General features: G+C 61.2%; 1 protein-coding gene across 1 annotated transcript; it reads left to right on the top strand.

Annotated features, from left to right (window-relative positions):
* The first annotated feature begins 1037 nt into the window (after nucleotides 1–1037).
* On the top strand, nucleotides 1038–15993 carry KRBA1 (KRAB-A domain containing 1). The gene is given in 17 exon segments (XM_065883613.1): nucleotides 1038–1170; nucleotides 1564–1683; nucleotides 2344–2478; nucleotides 3097–3249; nucleotides 3966–4097; nucleotides 4313–4486; nucleotides 5380–5535; nucleotides 6175–6393; nucleotides 6859–7032; nucleotides 7454–7505; nucleotides 7507–7625; nucleotides 9744–9896; nucleotides 10446–10628; nucleotides 11427–11621; nucleotides 11704–11835; nucleotides 12762–12863; nucleotides 15068–15993. Coding segments are annotated over 17 exon segments (3246 nt in total). The 5' UTR covers nucleotides 1038–1049.
* The last annotated feature ends 384 nt before the right edge of the window (nucleotides 15994–16377 follow it).

Consider the following 16377-nt stretch of genomic DNA (forward strand, 5'->3'; position numbering starts at 1 on the left):
GAGCACGGGCTCTAGGCGCGTGAGCTTCAGTAGCTGTGGTGCGTGGGCTTCAGTAGTTGTGGCTCGCGGGCTCTAGAGCGCAAGCTCAGTAGTTGTGGCGCACAGGCTTAGTTGCTCCACCTGGACCAGGGCTCGAACTCGTGTCCCCTGCGTTGGCAGGTGGATTCTTAACCACTGCACCACCAGGGAAGTCCCACAGCGATGGTTTTTAAAATCACTCACTTTGAGTTGATGAAACAAGGCAGTAGATTATCTTTGCTTTATTAGGAGTGTCTTCATTTTATGTAATAATTTTTTTCTTACAGATAAATAGTTTAGCATTTGTTCCTAAGCCAGAAGGACCCTTCCCGTAATTTATATTCTGCTTAATATAAATATAAGCTTTGTGCTTAATTCGCATGAAGTTAATTTTTGCTGTAATTTAAAATACATGCCTTCGAGATGCTCGTCATCTTCTAGGGACTGACGGCCATTTTAAAGCCCACTTAATGACTATTTTTAAAGAAATTAGGACAAAATGTTTCTTTAATCTTACGAAGCCTGCTCCAAAGGCTCTGGAGGAGGATCCTGCCTCACCTCTTCCAGCTTCTGGTGGCCCCGGGCATTCCTTGGCTTGTGGCTGCATCACTCCAACCTCCGTCTCCATTGTCACATGGACTTTTCCTGCCTGTGGGTCTGTCTCTGTTCCTCTTCTTTTAAGGACACCAGTCATATTGGATTAAGGACCTGCCTTATTCCATTATGACCTCATCTTAACTAATTACATCTGCAGCAACCCTATTTTCAAATAAGGCCACGTTCTCAGGTACTGGGGTGAAGACTTTGGCGTAACTTTTGGGGGACACAGTTGACCCCCGTCACTGTCTCTTGAGCAGACTCCCGTTGCCCCTTTGCCCGTTCCCATGTGTCAGGCGCCCGCCCCACGCTCTCTGTCACTACTCCCTCCGCTCTGGTGTCCACCTGGAGACACAGGCAAGCTGAGGATGACGAGGCGGGCCTTGCCGGGAGGGAACCAGCCAACTCCCCTGAGATTGTGCCCACAGGTGTCCATGGCCTTCCAGGACCTGGCCGTGCGGTTCTCCGAGGACGAGTGGCGGCTGCTGGGGGAGGGGCAGAGGGCGCTCTACCTGGACGTGATGCGGGAGAACTACGAGACGCTGGCCTCCCTGGGTGAGGGGCAGGCAGGAGCTGGCTGGCGGGTGGACGGGAGGCCGGGTCCTGAGTCGCTCTGGACCCTGGGACCCACTGGGCCTTGGGCTTTGTTTACACAATGAGGTGGCGTCGAGAGCCTTGCGCTGAGCTGGGGGCCTCGCGGGTCTTTTATGCTGCCGTTTCTGTGGACTGTACTAGGGTGCTGGGTGTGATTCAGTGGGGGCCCTAACAGACTGGCAAAGCAGCACTGGTCCCCGAGGTTCTGACTGTCCCTGGGGTTTGGGTGGCCATACGGACACACACGTGCACAGGTGCATGGATTGCAGGTGCCTGGGCTGCTGGCACGATCGCGTGTGGGAGGGCGGAGGCCGGCTTCCACTCTCGGGGGACTGTCCCTCTTTTCTTTCCCAGGGACAGTGGAGCTGCTGCCCCTCTCTGCCTTCCTGTGTCCCTCGGAGCCTGGAGGAGCCGTGGGGGGCGGGGGCTGTGCTGCTGATGGGCAGGACCCTCCGCGGGGAGGAGGGCCCCTGGGTGAGTAATCTTGGCGGACGAGGACAGGCCCTTTTGGGGTCCTGGTCCTCCTGGGTAGGCTAGGCCCAGGTGGACTCACTCGTGTCCTCCCCACGTGTCCTCAGCCCCTGGCTCCGTTCCTTCCGGGACGCTGTGACCGCAACCCTCCCTGCCTCGCCACACCGACCCCTCCGTGACCTTTCACCCCTCATCCCTCTGGGCCGGGAGCCTGGTACACTGTTGCCCATCGCATGAAGTGCTCAGAAGAAAGCTGGGGTCACCCTTGGAGAGCTTTCCCCCCTTAGGCCCCCTTTCCACCACCACCCGTGCAGAGCCAGCCTGCAGCCCCTGAAGGTCCAGAGGCTTTGGGCGGTGGATGTAGTCCAGAGGGTGCCCGGAAAGGCAGGGGCCCGGATAGTGGCAGGGCACAGGGAGGCAGCCCTCCTTGGTGGTCCCCTCAGAGGAGTAACAGGGAACGAGCAACAGGAGCTCAGTTACCCGTGGTCCCCAGCGTCCTGCTCCTGGCTGTGCCCTGAGCCCAGGTCCTCTTTGTCTGCGGACATGGGTCTCTCCTTTGCTGCCCCTCACGTGGTGGGAGGATTACATGAGACCAGCGTGACGCCACAAGCAGCAGCATGAGTGCCGAGCTAATGCGGGGGGTCCCCTGTGGCCTCTTGGCAGGAGGAGCCCCCCAGCACAGCCTGCACCTCAGCGCCCTGGTGCAGCTGGTGAAGGAGATCCCAGAGTTCCTGTTCGGGGAAGTCAGCCCTGAGAGCGGGGGAGCCAGCCTGGACGGGGAGGGGGCGAGCCCGGAGGGTGAGTCGACAGCGGGCGGGCCCTCTGCATCCCACAGACAAGTTCAAGCTGTGGGCAGCGCTGTGCGCCTGCCGGGCCCCTGCCAGGCCCTGGGTGGAGTCGCCCCATTGCATGAACCCGGGCGGCGTGCCTGTCCTCTGAGTGCGTGGATCGTGGTGAGACAGCAGCTTCTGACTCTTCTCTACTGGCTCTGCCTGGCCTCATCCACGCCCTTGGGGCCCCCGTCGTGGCGTGCCCTGCGTGGTGGGCGAGGCCAGCCCTGTTCTGTAGATGAGCGGCCAGGCCCCCCGAGCCTGCACTCTTCCCGCCTCACCAGACTCTCCCTCCTTCCCCAAGCTCTGCTCGCTGGCACTCTTACCTCCTCAGGGGTCTGTCCCCAGCAGCCCCAGCCCGTAGGGTTCCTTTGAGTCCGCTCAGCTGATGGTCGGGTGAGAAGGATCTTGTCAGAACGAGACCTAGACTGTGAATCTACGTGTCAGAGCCCGGAGGTGACAGGGCAGAGGCTACTGACGTCCTGGCCGCTGTTAGTGGAACACGGCAGGGAAGGGCCAGGATGGGACAATGGTGGGGGCATTTTGCCTCCTGCAGGGCTTAATTCCAGTGTCCCGCCCCCAGCAGCAGCTGTGATGGGGGATACTTGCCCTCTCCGAGGCTTGCTCGGCTGCCTTCCGGACACACCTGTCGGCCGGCCTGGCCTGGCCGCCATGCCCAGCGGCAGCTCATCCCGCAGCCCGCCCAGAGCCAGGGGGCAGGGGAGCCCCCTCCCCATCAGTGAGTATGACCCAGCACGGGGGCCCCAGGGAGCAGGCCTAGTGCTGGCCTCCACCCATGGACCAGCGAAGATGCGGGGTGCTCGGCCCCACTCGCGGGGTGCTGTGTGCAGCGTGCCTGCGGCACCGGACCTGACTCTCAGAGCTTCTCGCCAGGGCAGCGTTAATAGACGGGGAGGGCAAGGTGGCCACTGGAATTTCTCTGGGCCTCATTTTATTTAAAAATTTTTGCAAATTATACATTTGTCTGAATATCTGTTTTTATCTGAAACATTTCAAATTAATCTGGCATAAAATTGGCACTCCTGAAAAACATACCCCATTTAGCCTGTAGTTTCAGGTGTCACCTGGCACCTTTGCCACATGCCCAGCTTTGAGAAACATGTACAAGGCTTGGGCCTGCGTGTTGAGGCTATGGGCCTATGCCCTGCTGAGCCAGAGTCAGAGGCTGGGGGTGGGGGAGGGTCCCGGAGTGGACAGTCCTGTGCTTACATTTACACCAGAAGGAGACAGGGAGAGACCCTGCCTTCCCCAGGATGGACTCCTGGAACAAGCCTGCGGGAGCTGGCTCTGCCGCAAATCCAAGTTCCCAGGACTTGGCTGCCCCTCAGGGATTAGAGCCTGGAGAGGCCTGTCCTCTCGGGGGACCAGATCCTGGGTGACTTCTCAGGGTCGGGAGCTGGGGCTAGAGAGGCCTTCCTGTCTCTCCTGCAACAGAAACTACTGACGTGCCAAGGCCTGTGGAGGAGGAAAGCCCAGGAGCCCCCAGCCAGGAGCCTAGCCCTCCTACCTGTAGCCCCGGCAGGCGGAAGAGCCACAGGAATCAGGAGAGAGGGGCCACGGGGGCAGGTGAGGGGCTGCCTTTCCCGAGGGCGGGGCCTGCGCCGGAGCTGAGGGGGTGGGAAAAGGGAGGCGTCGTGTGGCTCCCAGCTCAGCCTCCTGACCGCCCGGCGTGGCGCTCAGACGTCGCCCGCATTCTCACGGGTGGGAAATCTGACCCTGAAGGTCCCACAGCTGCCGCATTCAGGGCTGCCCTGAGCGTGCGGGCCTTGCAGGAGCTGCAGGAACCTCTCCTGGGAACAGCCCCCTGCAAGGCCTCATCAACTGCCTGAAGGAAATCCTCGAGCCCGGGCCCCAGCACCCCGAGCGGCCCCTGCGCTTACTGCCGCCAGCCCGCAGCCTGGGTGCGTCCCAGCTGACCGGAGCAGAGCTGCGGCCCGGGAGCCCGCCCTGGGCAGGTGAGTCCCTGCGGACCTGTCTCCTCATGCCAAGGTTTCTGAGCCCGTGGAATTGCCCTTTGATGGATCTTTGTCTATAAATATAACATCCTCCCTGAGGATCATCGCCAACTTGGCCGTTCCAGTATCATCAGTGTCACATTTCTGGAGCCAGATGGCTGTCTTAGGGGAGCAGCATTGGTCAGCTGGTGTAAGAAAACTCAGACTTTGCCCTGGGTTCTTTGGGTTCTTTACTCGTCCTGATATGGGACACCTGAGGAGGAGATGATGAGTGATGTCACTTCATGTTGACACGAAGTGGGATGCTTGCGGTGGGCTTGGGGGAGCAGGGTGACGTGGTGGGGGCAGGAGCCCCAGCCCTGGACCCTGACACCTGTTAGCCGGGCAGACTGTGAGACGCTCCTCCAGGCTTTGAGCCTTGGTTTCCAGTCTGTAAAAGGGGATAATTGTTCCCACCTTAGAGGGCTGTTGTGAGGCGTAGGTACACTCTGTGTGTGTGTGTGTGTGTGTGTGTGTGTGTGTGTGTGTGTGTGTGTGTAAAAAGCTTGGGCCTCCTCAAATTAAGTTCTGTTCAGGGCCCAGAGAACCATCTAGTAGCAACCCAGTCCGCCCACTTCCTTCGTTTGTACCCAGAGTGGCACCATATGCTCTACCCGTAGGGTGCATTTTCACATCCTCCTTTCATCCATCCAGTTCTGGGAGGTGTGTAGACAGGCATTTTTAAACCAAGCACTAAGAAGACGGTGGCCTGTGCAAGGTTGAGTGAGTTGTAAGAAGACCTGCATCTCCAGATTTCTGGCCTTGGACCTTTGAACTGAATTCCCCTTTTGGCTGTTTGTCTCCGAGCCTGAAGTCGCCGATTCAGGGGCAACGTGTGTTCCTTTTTTCTGTAGTGAAGACAGAGACAGCCTCAGGGGCTTGTCCCCTCCAGAGTCTGCTGAACTGTCTGAAGGAGATCCCAGAGGCCCGGGAGAAGCAACCCAGCCCCTCAGGAGCAAGGGACCCATGGCTGCAGGAGGACCCAGGGGCCTGGAAAAGGAATTCTGGAGGTAAAGGCCACTGGCTGGGCAGGGAGGCCCCTGGACGTCAACCACTGCCTTTCTCCACTCCAAGCAGGGCAGTAGGTGACCCTCCACAGCCAGACACTCGGGCGTCCACATCAGTGTGTCGGTTGGAGTAGCCAGACGTCGGGGATCGTGCTGTAAAAGGGCGTAGGCGAGTAGGAGGTGCAGCAGTGCAGTGACATTCCAGATTGGCTCTTACAGTAGGAGCTGAGGGTTCCAGAGGAAGCAGGGGATGGTTGGGAGGGAGAGAGACGGAAAATAGGAGACGTAGCTCCAGGCAGTAGACGTGCCGGGTATCATTTTGACGAGGGGGTTCTTGTCACATTCGCATGGGCTCACCACTGGTCATCAGCGTCCCAGAACTTTGAGATGGGCGTGCTGCCCTTGAGATGGATCTGAGATGGGCGTGCTGCCCTTGAAGGCAGGACCCTGGCTCGGTGCTGCCGGGGGTGGGCTGCTTGGCATCATCCCTCAGCAGAAATCTCTGGAGGCGGGGGTGGGACTGGGTCCATCTGCTGATGATTGAGCAGCGATGACCTTGGAGCTGAGGCGGCTGTGGAGGCCGGGGGCCTTCGATGCCCCATCCTAACCCTATGAGAAGGCCTCATGCGGGGCTTCCCACAGGGCCCCGCCCCTTCCAGACCCCTCCACCCGGGCCTGGTCCTGGAGCCGGCAGCGTGCTCTCTGCAGTGAAGGTGGAGGACGGCTGGGCCCAGGGGCCCCCAGAGCCCACATCCTGTCAGCTCAGCAAGCGGACCCACGGCCCTTCTGCCGCGGGCAGCCCTGGGGACAATGGAGGCACCGCCTGGGTCCAAGTGCCCAGCTGGGGCTCTGCAGCTCGAGGTGAGGCCTGGGCTTGTCTGCTCGAGTCTTCCCGGGTGGGGTTCTCAGCGCCCACAGGGGACGGGGCACCTGCCTGTCTCCTGGGTGGAGAGGCATCCACCTGGCCATCCTTCTCAGGCAGTTAATCCCTTCCCTTAATTCCCGTCCTCCTTAACCCAGGCCCTTGCCAGGAAGCCTTCCACTGTAAGGACCGTGGTCTTGCAGAGAATTCCCGATAGCTGGGAAGCTGGCCCCTACGTGTGGCTCTCCCACCTCTGCCCCTGGGCCTGAGTACAGCTGGCGTTGCTTCCCCAGATTGGGGAGCAGAAAGCAGATCAGAGCCCGCACAGAAGGGTGTCCTGCCCGGCAGGCTCCCACGCCTGGTACAGGACTCGCCACCCCTGTGGAAGGCAGGCCAGGCAGCCAGCCGGGGCTGGGCCGGGGGGATGGGCCAGAGATGGTGATGGGGCATCTCCCCTATCCCAGCCGGCAGCGCCTCGAGCTCACCCCTGGAAGCCCTGGAGGCCTGTCTGAGGGGCATCCCCCTGAGTGGGTCGTTACCTTCCCAGCCGCCGGCCAGCTCTTGGTCCCGGAGCCCCCAGCCAGGAGACCCTGGGTCTCAGAGGCCCGAGCTGCAGCGCCTCGGATCACACAGCAGAGGTAGACTGCGTCATGGGCTCGGGGTGGCGTTTGTCCCTGTGCACAGAACAGGCGATGCCAAGGACACCGTCGGGTCCACCCTCCTCATCCCAGGCCTCAGGGGTGCAGCCCTTCTCCCCCAGCCCCCTCTCACGCCTACCCCCAAACAGCCTCTGCATTTGGTGGAAGCCAGTTAAACTCTTCTGCCCACTGTCTCCACTGAGAGGTTCACTTACCCTCTAGGCCCACAAGACCAGTGGTTGGGTTTATGTGGGTTAACGTGCTACGGGATTTTAATCAGCGCCACGAGTGCCCTCACCTAAGGGGAGATCCCAATGGGAGAGGCGTTGGGGCCGGTCTGGGCGCCCGTCCACAGCCCAGGGCCCAGGGGACCTCTTCTCCTGTGGTTTTCCCATGACGCCAGCTGTGCTGTTTCCCGCAGAGGTGGTCTTGGGGCCTCTTCTGGCTCTGGGCCTGCAGGGCTGCATGAGAGACCCCTGCCCTCCCTGCAGGCTCCCAAGGCACCTCCACCAGCTTCTCTTCGTCCAGCAGCATTGACGGGGACCTGGATTTCCAGAGCCCTGCGGGCAGCCAGGGGCATCGGCCTGGAAAAGGTGAGCTGGCCGGCCTGAGGCTGGGAGTGGATTCTGGGGAAGGACGGGAGGCGCCCGCCCTGCCCACCGCCATGTGTCCGGCCCAAGCAAGTCAGGCTGTCGTGCCCGGTGCCGACAGCAGAGCGGGGATGCCACGGCGGGAGCAGACGCAGGACCTGTTTTGGGGGGCGGGGGTCTCTTTTAGTGACTTGGCTCAGAAGGGGCAGGACGACATCTAAGATGTCTTAAAAAGTAAAAAGATCTCCTTTAACATCAAATTCTTCCTTATCCCAGCCACGAAGAAGTCAGTGTCTGTCATATTCACTGACTCTCCAACTTAAGGAAAAACGTCTTGAGGTTTGTGTGAAACCACCTTAGAGGGTGTGTTTGGTGCCTGCGCGTCGGGGTACCTCCTCGTGGAGGCCGCCATGTGAGCTGTCCCCTCTTTGGGACCTTGCAGGACTGGACCTTTTTCTCCACCTGAATAATCCCAGTGCTCTCCGCCTGCTTTGTCCATGGACACCCGGTCCCCGGGGCTCTCCTCTGTGATTTGGCCTCTCCCACTGTCAGTGGAAAGGCCTGGAGCTGCACCCAGGGCTCTGCGCCAGGCCAGCTGGGGCCATCGGGCCGGCCTGGGGCCTCCGGTGTCCCTGGGCCTGGGTCCCTGCACCTGCCACGGGTTAGCCCCTTGGGTGGGGGTGGGGGGGCTTTTACCTCCCAACATGCAGCCGAATTTTCTTTTTAATTTTTAGTTCTTAGTAGGTAATAGATCGTTCAGTCTTGCTTAAAAGCTACGGAAGGTTGCGGAGGAAGGGTGGCGTCTGCCTCCCTCTGCTGCCTTGTGTTGCTGAGCCACCCGCTGCTGTGACTTCCAGGGACGTTGCGTGTGGCTCGGCATCCTGCGTGCAGCTTCTCCACTGTGCTTTCTGTCTTCATGCTTCCCTTTGGCGTCTTCCCACGTTTGGTCTTAGCATCCTCAGCGCTGTGCTGCCCCCTCCTCTCTTCCCCGCAGCTGCGTGGTGGGCTGCGGTCGGTACCAGGACATTCCTTCTCGAGCATCCTCTGTCAACAGACCTGGTTTTCTGAGTCACCCAAACGGCGGGCGATCTCACGCTGCCTTGTAGAAGCTTCCAGCCCAGCTCCCCAGCTCCCCGTGTTGCCCCAGAACTCAGCAGCGTCCGTGGGGAAAGCTGTGTGTGGGGTTCCTCTCGTGACTTTGCAATTCCAGCCTCACAGTGGCCTGAAGCTCTGGCAGTGTCTCTTTTCTCCTGCTCTGCCTGGCCCAGCATCAGCAAATGCCTTCAGGGAAGAGCATGGCTGAGGTGACAGCTGACCCAGGAAGGGCCTTTTCTAGAATTTCCGTCCGGGGACTTCCCTGGTGGTCCAGTGGTTAGGACTCCGTGCTTCCATTGCCGGGGGCGCGGGTTCAGTCAGTGGTCAGGGAACTAAGATCCCACATGCCGCATGGCACAGCCAAAAAAAAAAAAAGAAAAAGAATTTCAGTTCATCTGGTTCCTATTGTATCCACAGCTCTGTCACTAGAAATACGATTTTGGCAATTTGGTTTATTCCCAAGTTGAAAGGCATTAGCGTTGCCCTTTTTTTTTTTTTTTTGCGGTACGCGGGCCTCACACTGTTGTGGCCTCTCCCGTTGTGGAGCACAGGCTCAGCAGCCATGGCTCACGGGCCCAGCCGCTCCGTGGCCTGTGGGATCTTCCCGGACCGGGGCACGAACCCGTGTCCCCTGCATCGGCCACCCAACCACTGTGCCACCAGGGAAACCCGCGTTGCCCTTCTTGACCTGCTCCATCCTTGGCCTTTCCCTCTTTGAGTAGCGAAGGCAGCCTGACGATGTTCCAGCCTCAGGGCCCATCTCCCCCACCACAGCCCGCTGACCAGTTTCTGTGTAGGTGGCCGAGCTGGGGAGGCCTCTCCCAGGGCGGCCGGGAGGCAGGAGTGATGGGTTTGGGGCCAGGTCCGCCCCCACCCCCGGGTGCCCTGAGCCGGCGTGACCGGCCTTGGGCCCTGCGCCTCCTCCAGTAGCTCCGGCTGCACCGGACACAGGGCACAGGCGAGGCTCCTGGGGTTCACAGGACCGAGCTCTGACCAGCCAAGACCGCGAGCGTTGGGTTTTCACAGGAAGCCCCGAGGGAAGCTCCCCGCTCCAGGGCCTGGAGAACTGCCTCAGAGAGACGCCTGCACCTGGGCCGCAGCCCACCTGGCCCTGCTCCTCGGCAGGGCACAGGGGGCCATGGAGGGTGGAGCCCAAGAACTGGACGGCGGGCATGGAAGGTAAAGCGCTGCCCAGCGTCTGAAGGATCTTGAGGCTTCTGGAAGGTTCCCCGTCAGCCTTCCAGAGCAGCTGGAGGCCAGCGCCAGGGACCGCCCTGGGCGCTGCCTCCCCAGAAGCTGGTGGGCTCCCATCCCAGGCTGAGATGAGATGATGTCCTGGAAACGGCCTGGGCAGAGGCTTGTCGGCAGTGAGGCGGGACGGGACACCCAGCCCCACTGCTGCTGCTCCAAATCCGGGCCTGAGCCGGGGCCTTGGCCGCAGAGTGTCTATATCCTGGCTGTTGGCCCCACGTGCCTTGGCGTCCAGCACGGCCACTGAGCTGTGGGGCTGCTGCGAGTCTGGGTAGCTGGGTCGGGGCATAAGGAGATCTTGGAGGATTCGGGAGGCTCCCGGGAACATCTGTGGGGCTGTTGTATGGCGCGCTCCAGGAGCTTGTGAGCCCAAGAATCCAACATGACAGAAGTTGTTCTCTGTCCAGTGACTTCCTGGCCTCGGTGCCAACACAAGGCCCCCGGGCTGACAGGCCTCTTGACTTCTCATTGAAACAGGACTGAGGGGCGAGGCCTGTGAGCCAGCCCACCTGGGACAGCGAGGGGGTGACGTGCCCCCCAGGAGCCTCCGCCTGGCCAGCCCACAGGCACTTGCCTCTGGCACCATCCCTGCCTGCCACCAGCAAGGTCCCAAGGACCCCGGGGCCGCCAGGCCAGGACCGTGGAGGTGGCTCCCAGATGGTGAGCTGCCTCTTCCCCGGGACTTGCTGGCGTGTCTTCCCTCCCTATAACAGTGTTTGATGAGGGAACAGATTTCCCCTTCCCTCTGTACTCCTCTGTTCCTTCCTTATCTCACCCATTCGGGACTGCCAGCTGGAGTGTGTGTACATTTCCCAAAGACTGCTGGCTGGAGCACCCCAAGGTGTGCTGAAAAGAAGTGGGGAGAGCACTGCTTTTATCCAGAAGTTGCGTTTCTCTGGGGGAAAGACTGGTGGTTTCCTCTGTTGTACTAGTTGCCTGGGGGTGGAGGCGTGTGTCCTGCCGCTGCAGTGTCGTTGAACTCAGGGATTCCTTGCTAGACTAGCTGAGGTGGGCTGGTAGGGTCTGACTCACTTGAATAAGTACAGTATTTCTAATACTCCCACCAGGCAAGAAAGAGCTGGTTTGGAGGGCCTCCTGTGGACATAACTGAATCTCTCCTCAGGCTGCAGGTCCTGAGTGAGTGCAAGTGGGAGGGGCTGCCTGGGTTATAAGACCCAGAGCCTGGCTGGAACCAGACTGCTAATGGCTTCCAGGGTCTTGAGACTTCTGGAAGGGTCCCGGCAGCCTTTCCAGAGTGACTGGGGACCGGGCCAGGCTCTGGCTTTGCATCTGTCCACTCCGCATGGCCAGAGAGGACGCTGTTCAGGGTCCACCAGAGCTTGTATGGGGCTGAGCTGAAAAGGGACCAGCTCCACGAGCCCGCCCGTTTAGGCAGAGGGCCCTCCTGCCGGGCATTGGGCTGATGGACAGAGGGCTTCTTTATTGCCATTTGCCCAGGGCCAGCCACCAAGCCCTCCCCACTCCACTGCCTGGAGAACTCTCTGAAGGGGATTTTGCCCGGGGGGCCCTTGCGCTTCACCTGCCTGGCCGACCCTGTCCCGGGCCCCAGCCCCAGCCCCAGCTCCAGTTCCAGCAGCTCAGAAGGAGAAGACCCAAGGCTGGAGCCTGAGCTCTGGCAGCCCCTCCTGCAGGGTGAGCTTGTTGGGGAGAGGAGAGCCGGCAGCCCCGCCCCAGGGTGCAGGCACCGCCCTGACCCCGGCTTTGTCTGTGACAGAGGGGGACCGCCTTCCCAGCTGCAAGGGCCTTGGCCCTCCTTCCCCACGCCCTGGCGGCCCTCGTGCTGGCAGCAGCCCTGGTGAAGGCCGGAGAAGAGGCGAGACCGGGGACCACCGTGGTCTCAGTGCAGGTGAGCCTGGGGTCTCCTGAGAAGGGGGCATGTCCCCCAGAAGGGCCAAGGGTCCAGAGACTGGGTTCTCTGAATCCCACCCATCACTTTGCCTGACTCTTGCCAGAAAGTTCTCTACTTTCGTCACGCTTGAGTTCTCCGTAGGATGAGCTGTGTCCAAGAGAGAAGGCGGGGACATTGAGGCGCACGGGGCCCCAGGAGTGTTAAATGAGTGTGTTTAATTGGAAAGTCCGACAGTAAACTTGATATATATATATATATATATATATTTATATGTGTATATACTATACGCACATTACACACACTTAATAACGTATATATACTGTCGTGTCGGTCCCAGTATATCGATAGTGAAGCTCTCAGCTAGGAACACCTGGGGCCCTCACCCCAGCTCGTGTTACTCGTAGCGGGCCAGCCCCACACACTGGAGCCCCACTGGAGCCAGTGTTGTGTGCTGTAGGACGCACTTCGGCAGAAGCCGTCAGGGAACTTGGAGGCACGGGATGGATTACTTGCAGGCCGTGGAGGTTACGTGGCACGCCCGCTGGCGAGGTGCGGGGGAGAGAGAGTGCGCAGCCCTGACTGTGTTTTTATTAGGGTGGAGGGTAGGGTATCTGGGGTTTGGCAGGTTCACTCTTTTTTGGCTTATTTAAAGCATAAGCGTGGAATTGGGGCCCAAGAAGGGAGAAGCAGGGTCACTCAAGTGGTCACTGATCTAGGTCACCCAGATCTGGGGGCTGCCTGCTTCCTTACCTGGTTGTGTTGCCAGTAGCTTTGGCGGTAAACAGAAACAGTGTCACAGGTGAGATCCCTCCACCCGGGGAAATGAAGCGGCCGTCCCGTCAGGAAAGCTGGAAACGGCTGCCTGCTACTCCAGGCCTCCGCAGTTCTCGTTCCGAACCTGACCCAGTGTTCGCTCCCAGCAGGAAAAGCAGAAGAGAAGGTGGGAGGCCAGTCCCATCCGCCCTGGAGAGAAGTGTGCTCGGAGATCCTGGGCCCGCCTGGCCCCCTGGGCAGCGCCGGAGGAGGTAGGGATGGGTGGGGTGCAGGGTCGGGGAAGGGGGCTCCCCCCCCCCCGCACTCAGGCCGGTGGCTCCGCCCACCGCTTGGCCTCTGCGCAAGCCCCGGCTGTACCCACATTCCTCACCGGCTGTGGGCCTGTCGGGAAACAGCAGAGGGGGCCAGGCGTGGACCCACAGGGCCTCCAGCAGGTCTCCGGAGGGGCCTCACTCGGGGTGGGACCTGCAGGCATGGCGCTCTCCAGCCCCCACCTACTGGGAGAGCCAGAGGCATCATGCCGGAGCCGCAGAGGACTCCAGAAACAATCTGGGCCACCCTCGTCCTGTGTGCCCTGGTGCCCAGAGATGGGCATCCAGAGTATATCCCTCTTGCGTCTCGTTGAGCCAGTATTTGAAAGTTGAAAGTTTGGTTGTTTTGGGGTTTTTTTTAGGTCGTGTCCAAGTATCCCCGGTCAGAGTGGCTCTGGGAAAACGATGTGTATCCACACCCCAAGTGCTCTGTGCTCTTCCTGCGGGGGCAGCTGTGGATCCCTGCCCTGCCTCTCAGCTGGAGAAAAGGTCGGGGTCTGGGCCCTGCCAGCCTCCTGGGTCAGCCTGTGGGCCCCCGTCCTGGAATCCGACGGCTGGTGAAGGGTCCAGGGCCCTGGGGCACGGAGACGGAAGCCCAGGTGTTACAGGTGAGCTGGTGGCTTCCCCGCCCCCTCAAGTATCAGGAGCCCTGCAAGCGTGGGGCTGCCGGGGGCTCAGCGTCTGCACGGCCACCCACCCTCTTTCCCTGCTGCTAAGCTCACTGTGGCGGGGTGCGCCAGCCAGACCCCCGGGCTCACAGCCTGGGAAAGGCGTTTTCATAACAGCCTTCCAGGCTCGTCTGGGTCACAGGCAGGAAGAGTCTCGCATTGAACTCACTTCGGCTTGCTTAGGTCATCTCAGGGTTTTCCTCCAGCACTAGTGGGCTGTTTCATAAGAGTGTGCAGACCCTTTTTAGAGGCAAAACAGACATTGAGACTTTCCCCAGAAAAGGTGCGTCCAGGATCAAAGTTCGGGGTCTGAGGCGGCTTTAGAGGACAGAGCGGGGAACAGGCGCAGTAGTGAGCGGCCCGGCGGGGGCGTCTCCAGAGATGTGGCTCTGCGTCACCCGACCCCGAGGAAGCTCTTCCCTACACCACGTCAGAGACCCGCCTCGGGAGGGCAGGGCTCGGCCCCTGGTCCGCTCTGGGCCGTGCACCCAGATCCTCACACTTGAAGCCTGCGGTGGAGGGGCTCCCTCGTGTCGTGGGCTTGGCGCCCCTGCAGGTGCAGCTGCTTTATCGGGAGCGCTGAGCCGGCCTGAGGCCGGCAGCCCCGCTGCTGCGCGACGGGTAGAAGGGCACCTAGGACAGCAGCACTATCGCGGGCCCTTAGCCGAGATCCTTCCTGAAGCACGTGGCCGGGCATCGTTTGGGTCCTTGGGCTCCAGTCTCCACTTTTTCTGTTTGAAGCTCTGGCTGGGGTCCTGAGAAGCGCAGGCCAGAGCCGGGCTGGGGACTCAGACGTGGCCGGAGAGCAGGTCTGTCCTGCAGCTCCGGGTGGTAACGGGGCTTCTTTATGAGGCTTGCCTCGGGTGGAGACCAGTTCCAAGGGAACTTAGGGTGAAGGAGGAGGTGATTTTTTTTTTTATAGTAACTTAAGACTTAAAGTTCTATGTCTGTAACTTCTGAAGAGGGAGGGTAAAGGTCAGGAGGGAGTGGGGACGCTTGTGGTTTACTGGTGACCAGTAGCACTGGGTGCTGATACAGCTCCCTCATCACCCCACTAGCAACACCGGGGACCCAGGCTGGACTGGCCCTCCTGGGCCCTCTCCAGATGCTGCCCACGGTCTTGGCCTCATGCCATTTGCGGCTTCTCCAGGCCCTGCCCACTGACTCCCAAGGGCAGAGTTACTCGGGACATCAGTAGGGCCCAAAGGTGGCATAGAGAACCCACCTTTTCCTAGAAGATGGGAAGGCCACTGTCCTAAGCTAGCTTGGTTACCATGGAGACCCGGTCTGTGATTTATCCTGCCCGTGACTCTGGGGAACAGCCATCCATAATTCCCCAGCCTGAGTCACTAGGATCCTACCCTTCTGAAGCCCGGCCTTAGCGGGGCAGGATGAGATACTAGCTGAAGGGACCCTGGGGGGAGAGAAGGTCCTGAGGCTTCGAGGACCCTCACCGGCGTACTGCTCTGGTTTCAGCCGGGACCCACCCGAGGCCCCTTCCCGGAGATCCGCCTGGGCCTCCCCCCGGAGCCGCCATCTCTGGGGCTTTGCCGCGCGCCTCCCCGTGGCCACCGTGCCCCTCCCCGCGGCCACCGTGCCCCTCCCCGCGGCCACCGTGCCCCTGCGGGAGTTCCTTGCAGCACGAGCTCCGCGGCCTCGGTGCCGCCCTCTCAGAGAAGCTGGATCGGCTGGCCGGGACCCTGGCCGGCCTGGCTCAGGAAGTGGCCGCCGTGAGAACCCAGGTGGATCGGCTGGGGCGGCGCCCGTGGGGCCCGGGGACGAAAGGCCTCCTCTGGGGCCCTCGCTGGACCGGTGGCCCTGCTCACAGACACCCGCCCTACTGGAGGCACAAGGGCCCCCACAGGCCGAGACCGAAGATCTTGCGGGGCCAGGCGGAAGGCTGCAGGGCCGGCGACTCCTCAGGCCTGGCCGGCGGGAGGCCCCGCCTGGTGCCTCAGCTGCCCCCGGACGTGCCCCTGGCAGAGGCTTCTGGGCCCAGCTCCGGCCCTCTCTCCTCGGCATGTGGCAGCCCCGCTGTGCTGACCGCTTGTCACCCCCTCGGACTCCCGGAGAGCCACTGGAGCCCCCCACCCCCTTTGCTGCCTGCTGCCCCACCCCTCCAGGTGGCCGCCAGTGCGGGAGCAGAGCCTCGGGCTGCAGCAGCGGCACCGCCCAGGACCCTAAAGTGGCCCAAGGATCCAAGCAGCCTGTTGGCGGGGCTCCAGAGAGCCCTTGAGGGGGAGCTGTGGGGTGGGGAGCACAGGGACCCTGGGTGGGGGCCCCCTAGCAGCCGTCTTAATGGGCTGCATCCTTCCGAGGATGCCCCACCCCTGGCCTCTTCTGGAGGCCGGCCTCCGCCCTCGGCCCCCTGCAGCAGAACCTTCCCCGTGTCTGGACTGTGAGGGGGCCGGGGGTCTGCCCTTGGCCTGACCACCCCAGACTTCAGGATGCCTGTTGCTCAGGGAGGTGCGTTCCCCAGCCACGCCTCTGGCTTTCTTGACTCAGGTTCGTTTAGATGTCGCTTCCCCTCCTGCCCTTCACGCTGGTACTGCCAGCGCCGGCAGGGGGCGGTATGCGAACACACGTGCGCACACCACGTTGCCGGGGCGCTGCGAGCCACTGCAGGGGCGCCACGCAGGAGAGCACCTCTTCCCGCCTGCTGTCCTGACCTCAGCGCTGAGAAGCCATGGCTGTCCTCTTCCTGGCGGATGGGGGCTTAGCTTTCATTTGGGGCAGAACTCCACCCCCTGGTCTAAGCTGGATATACCTGTGGTGGATTCTAAAAT

This window comes from Phocoena phocoena, chromosome 9, assembly GCF_963924675.1.
Source record: "Phocoena phocoena chromosome 9, mPhoPho1.1, whole genome shotgun sequence".
NCBI lineage: Eukaryota > Metazoa > Chordata > Mammalia > Artiodactyla > Phocoenidae > Phocoena > Phocoena phocoena.